At 41.9% G+C, this 6,472-nt stretch overlaps 1 protein-coding gene across 1 annotated transcript; it reads left to right on the plus strand.

Moving 5' to 3' along the window:
• Positions 1-414: 414 nt before the first annotated feature.
• Positions 415-3,736, plus strand: AAED1 (AhpC/TSA antioxidant enzyme domain containing 1; the record flags this gene model as incomplete). The annotated part of the gene is made up of 5 exons (XM_009574111.1): positions 415-483; positions 2,009-2,062; positions 2,500-2,605; positions 2,850-2,981; positions 3,609-3,736. Coding segments are annotated over 5 exons (489 nt in total), but the record flags the coding sequence as incomplete, so codon positions are not given.
• Positions 3,737-6,472: the final 2,736 nt, after the last annotated feature.

The raw sequence follows: 6,472 nt of genomic DNA on the forward strand, positions 1-6,472 counted from the left end.
GGCTGGGCTGGAGCGGAGGGGAAAGAAAATACAGAGGAGATCAGTTCTGCTTCTGGGAACCCCCGTTCTGTGGGAAAACGATAGAGTATTTACCTGAAAGGAAATAACTCTTCACCCCTGTCTTTAGGGAAACAAGTCTTGTGTTCCCTGACCTCCCAGCTGGCAAGCCAGCTCTCACATTCCTAAAATACCCAGAGATAAAAATATTAGTAAGGCCCCAAGCCCGGTGTCCTTGTTCAGGCTTGGATTAAACCAGGATCCTACTCCAAATTCGGTGACTGCAGAGAACTTTAACCTTTCCTGTTCCCCCTTCCCCATCCCCTCCAAAATGGTTTGCGCCCGAAGTCAGAACCTGATGCTTCACTGCTGTGCAATTATGTCTGTTTCTGACCCATCCAACTGGCTGTGTTGCAGCATTTTTTATGTTACACCTGTAAGGAGTACGTAGAAGACCTGGCAAAAGTCCCCAAGGCGTTTTTACAAGTACGTACTCTGCCCTTAATATGTGCATGGGGTTGCTGCAGTCGAGCAGATTTGTTATGTCCCGCTGCAGGCTTGCGTGAGGCTGAAACCTTCTAGGAATCCAAAAAAGGCTCAGAAGAAAGTTAGCGCTTTCATTGTTTGCCACAATAGCCACAATGTATCTGCCTAGGAGACACAGGAAAGGATTTATTGCGCTACATGCTCTGCTGCAGCGGCATTATTTCTCCCTGCCCTGTTAGCTTGGTGCTGTTTTTTCTGCTGTGTTCTGAACAGTTAGGGAACATCTGTCAGGCATTTCTTTTGGTATTAGTAGTGGCCCGGGCAGCTGTCTTCTGCTGACCACTAACTAGCTGCTCCCCTTTCGTGTATGCCGCTATGGCTGACTGACGGTTGTGCATGGAACAAGATCAGAAAATTGATCTGGATTAAAAATAGTCTCTTTTCCTATGGTTATTTGTAAGCTGCATCAGTTGTGTGACCTGTTCTCCAGGCAGCTGCACAAACAGGAGTGACATAGTGACAGAAAGGAGAAATGGAGTGGGCAGGATTTGCTATAGACAGGAATTTGTTGGCTGGTAGGAGATACCAGGAAAGACAATGATCCCCTGCTAAATGTGGAAGGTCAACCTGTCTCTTTTAGACTGCTGATTGAAATTCTGTCATATTTTATTCCCAAGAGCAGCGTAGCCGATGACAGAGACTCAGCTCCTTGCTGACAGCAAGCCTTAGATGGACTAGGAACTTGAGGATGAAAAGGGGCAATTTCTTTGGCAGTTCCCCTTCTCAGGACAGATTTTTCTAAACTGCTTGATCAGTGTTACTCAGAATAACATTTCCTTAATTTGGCTGCTCAAATAAATGTATACAGAGAATCAAAACCGTCCATGCTTTTCTTAGTGTGAGTATTCTGTTTTTAGGAGGGCTTCTTTTCATAACAAGCAGAATGATTCTATATGGGAAAGGCAAGTATTACACCCTAGTATTAAAACAACCTCATATTTTATTAGCTGTTTTCGTGGCATCTAAATGAACTTGAGTTTTGGCCTCTATTTTAGACTCAGGCCTAACGTTGCACCTGCAAAAGACAGCAGTACATGCGCATGCAAGTTGTATCTACTGATGAGCATCCATGTATGTAAATCACAGACATACTTGCGTATGCACCAATATTTGCATGCTGCTTCTTTAGATGCAGGTGCAACTGAGTGGAAATTTTGTATTTCCAAAATCATAGCAGGTAGCAATCAATTGAAAAGATGACGATACAAGCGCTGTGGAAAGCTTAAAATTTACACACCTGTAACTTAAATGTTATCTTTAAAAATAATTCTTCCCTTAGCTGCTGTAACTGTGGGTGGTAGACAAAGGTGCAGGCTCCAAACAGTTAAGTTATGTTAATTTAAAATAATTTTAATTCAGTGCCCTGTGATCGTTAACTTAGGACAGCAGATTCTGCTAATGCTTTGCAGCCATGCAGAAACACCGAGTTCCTCTTTACAGTTTCAATACCTGTGTTCTGTTCTAGGAAGCAAATGTGAGGCTAATAGTTATTGGACAGTCATCTTATCATCACATCAAGGTAAATAAAGTAGTCATTACATACATTGTATCCTCTATTGTGTCTTAATGGTCTGCATTGAGGGATTTCGCTCTGAGTGAAAAGGTGGTCATTTGCAATCACAGGAAAAGAGGACAGTATTCTTTTTCAGGAAGCAATTCTAATAGTAGTACACGAATAAAACAAATAGCTAAAACTTTCAGTTTAAAAACCACTGGGGTTTGCTACGGAAACATCTTTTCTTGATTCCACTGGAAGCTTTGTTTTAGTAAAAGCTTCGGGGCTAAAAATTTTTGGCCTTTAATTTAACATGGCAGATCCACAGGTTTCCAAATCGGGGGTGGGGGAGTGGGATGGGGTGGCGGGGTGTCAGCATTTTTTCCACTGACAGTAGATCCTAACTAATTACTCTCTTAACCTTAAAAATACTACTTTTTTTGTATGCATGTATTTTGCAGCCCTTTTGCAGTTTAACTGGGTATGCACACGAAATGTATGTAGATCCACAAAGGGAAATTTATAAAACGCTTGGCATGAAAAGAGGTGAAGGTAATAATGTATCAGGTAAGAATCATTTTCTCACCTTGTTTGGACTTACACAGAACAAAACAAGAATGCTCTGGTAAAATAGTATGATCACAATGTAAATAGGAAGGGAGTTGCCTATCAGACCGTCTCTTGTAGGCTATATTTTGTCAAAACACTGGTAATCAGGAAACTAAACTATTCATACCAGCTGTCCGATTTTGTTGCTCTCCTTACATGCTTTTGTATTTCTAGATAACAAGTATTTTGGCATTTTGTTTAGTGCGGAGCCCTCATGTGAAATCAAACACGTTCCTGGGAAGCATTAGGAGTATGTGGAGAGCAATGACTGGCCCGGCTTTTGATTTTCAAGGAGACCCTGCTCAGCAGGGAGGAGCTTTGATTTTAGGCCCAGGTGAGCTTCTTTGTTTTGTGTGAAAGTTACAGTCTTCTCCTTCAGCTGTTTGCTTTAACACCACCATCAGGCTGCTGTCCCTGTGGATCCCAAGGAGACGATCTTGCGTTGAACTGTGTGATTTTGCTGGCTGAAGGAACCTGTGGAAGTGTCATTGTGCAGTCCCACCTCCCACAGAGGTGCCACGAAGCTGATCACAGTCCTGCAGAAATTGATAGGAGTGCTGATGGAACAACTGCCCCAAAGCTTGGAGGATTTTTTTTTGACATCGTGGTGTTCACTGACATTCTGCTTTCAGATTTGATTCTAGGCATTTAATGCGGTTTTAGTAGACCAATAATGCATGAAGGGGGGGCTGCAACATGACAAAGTCATCTCATCAAATCATTAGGAAACATCATGCTACAGCAGATTTAATTCGGTTAGATGCCTCAATCTTCCTTGCTTCTATAACTTAATTAAAGAAGAAATCTTTGTCTTTGTTTAAAATACAGTGCAATCTCTAGAGCTAGTACACATTTGTACAAGAACTAGTAGGAAATCAGAATGCTGCTTCAATTCACTTATGTCTTGGAATAAATAAGTATTTTATTCAACTATTTACATGTTATTCTCATTCCATTCCAGGCAACGAAGTTCATTTTTTGCACCTTGATAAAAACAGGCTGGATCATGTTCCCATTAACACAGTTTTGCAGCTGGCAGGAGTTAGAACAGTAAATTTCACAAACAAACCCCAGATTATTGACATATGATGCTGACACAACATAAAAATTTTTTTATTTGTGCTCTACAAGAACAATTCTCCAGCGAATTCCCACCAGCATTGGTACTGTTGTGTCTTTATGAAACCTTACCTAGAAAATCAGAGCACCGAATAAACTACCTGGCACTGAAGATGGAGATGGAAGTGCTATTTCCATTGCATATAAGATAACAAAAACTAAAACACAGCTGAGGCTTATTGCAAAAAAATCCTGTAGCTTCTTATTTCCTCATCAAACAATCTTGCTAATATATTTTAAAAATCTTTGTTCAAGATGCACTAAACTAAAAAACCTGGTTTTGCTCAGGAAGAACTTCGGATTCTTGCCTTCAGCAGATCACACTGGCTTTCAGTCCAATACTTCTCAGCGATGTTTTAAAGTTTCCAGCACCGTCTGACAATCTTCTATTAAAATATAGCTTGAAAAATCAGTTTCGAACACTGGGACTTAAGCTTATGCCTACTTTTGCATCTGGCACTGGCAGATAACATTTTATAGTTTTAAATAAATATTTTAAATACATCATCCATTGTCTGCAATTCTTTTCTGTCATACAGAAAGGTGGGTCTGTAAGACCAGGGAGAGGTGTGTCTTCAACCTATTTCTGATCAGAGTGTCAGTTTTGGAGTAGGCTATAGTCGGTTACTTGTTTTCCTATGAAGATTTGAAGAATATTCTCCCTTGTATGTATGTACTTCCTCTCAGAGCAAGAGGTCTCTGAAAAAATGTCCTTAGTTATTTCTGTCCTAGACAACTGAGGTAAGGACAACAGCATTTTGGTTTGCAGTTCTGTCAGATTTCGTATTATCCATTTTTCTAGAAATGTTTATGTTCAGAACCTGTTGCTTTCATTAAAGTAGATGTGCCCTCTTTCATCCACGAGCCACTTCTTTTTAGCAATTTTAAAGTAAGATTGTCCAAGATTTACGGAGGAGCGTATCCTCCTCTGCAGTTTCTGATCTTTGGCCTGCACTGTAAAATGCTACTATGCGTACATATCTCGCCTGCAAATTCTCTCCTCTTTTAAGCTTTAACACTAACGCAATTGTAAAACTGTATTCTGTGAAGAGGTTTGTCCCTGCATCCATTAAGGTCACTGGCAGGCCCAGAGCAAGCTCCGGAGGAGCTCTACACCAGTAAGAGCACGCAAAATTAAATGCAGTGTTCCTTGACGAAATATAAAACGCTTGCTTAAGAAACGTAACGATACTGAGCAATGTAATTCCATTAAAGGTACTATGCCTTAGCACCTTATTAATTATGCAAACGTTTTGATATGGTGTGTTTAGAAGAAGGATATTATTAATGTAAAAATACTGTGTTCAATTCCCTGCTTTGACTAAACAGCGCTCGGCACAGGGCTGACAGTAGTCATCTGCAGACTCTGAACCCGCCTATGTCAGGGCTGGCCAGAGGCTTCCTCAGACCTTGGCAAAAGGGACTGGGACGGGCAGCGGAGGCTCACAGGGGGGTAAAGTCCACTTGTCATGAACCACCGCCCCCAAGTCGATAAATAAGTAGCTGTCCCCTGCCTGCAGGGCTCCCCCGGCTCATCCCCCCCGATGTTTCTGAGCATGTCGGAAACTCCGGAATGCAGCTGCCGCTACGCTGCTTAAACCACAGCAGAAAGCAAGCTAGAAAACCGGTCTCATGTTTGTAAAACAAAGACAAGAAACGCAGAAAACTTTTATTTTTAAAGAGAAGGAAGGATAGATACTCAGTTTATTTGTAGCGCTTCCACTCTGCTTCATTCACCTGATCATCACTGCCAAGGACACTGACTCTGGTTCCACTTTTTTTTTGCAATCATTTCACTTTCACATTCTCGGTGCTTTTGATTCTAAAGGAAGTGTTTGGCTAGCTGTTTTTCTGTGTGTTTTGCTTTCAGTAGAGTTAAAATAATATACCATGGGAATAGTTCTATTGCCACTAATACATTAAATAAAACTAACTGTAGCTAAAAGAACTGTGGACTTTTAAAAGGGATTGGAATGAATTAAATTGTAGTTTGACAGCTCTGTAGGCTGAAGTCATCCACCCTCACCATTTCAATACTGACAGGAACCATACCACGGCCTGTCTGATCCCAGCAAAATCACTTCTTCAGAAAGATTTGCAAAGTGCAGACAAAGAAAGAGGGAAGAAGACAGAGAGGACGATTCAGCAGAAGCGCAGTCCTAATTAGGGCATCGGCCCTGGGTTTTGCATCTGGCCACAGCTTCACCGAGTTTGCTGGCGCCCTGCAAGACGACGATTCCCATGCGCATCGTGAATTGGAACAACGGTGGCCACATCCATCCACAGGAGAAACGGCTTTCGAAGTGTCAGCAGCGTTTTAGATCTCTGGTGTTATTCAGAAAAAGTATTTTAAAAAAGTTACGCAGTGAAAGGTGGAAACCAGCGGGAGATTAAGCGCTGACCTCATACTCCGCAGATGGTGGAATACTTCAGCGAGGGCTTTTGTCATGGCCAGTTAGACGAGGTGGGGAGGGAGCGGTTTTCAGAAGTTGTTTTAACTACCAGCTTGATTTATTTCAACACCTACTTAAAATAATGGTGTGTGTTGAAGTACCCCTGCATCTGAGCAGCAGACTCAAACCCAGCTATTTTAACTTTCCAGATAAATCCACTTAACGTTCAGACCAGAAGACGACTGCGCGTACTGGACCCGTTTCAGCGGCCCTTACGCAACCTCACGTCCCCTCGGGACCCTCTCTTGGCACG

This window comes from Fulmarus glacialis, unplaced genomic scaffold (assembly GCF_000690835.1).
Source record: "Fulmarus glacialis isolate BGI_N327 unplaced genomic scaffold, ASM69083v1 Scaffold51353, whole genome shotgun sequence".
Lineage (NCBI taxonomy): Eukaryota > Metazoa > Chordata > Aves > Procellariiformes > Procellariidae > Fulmarus > Fulmarus glacialis.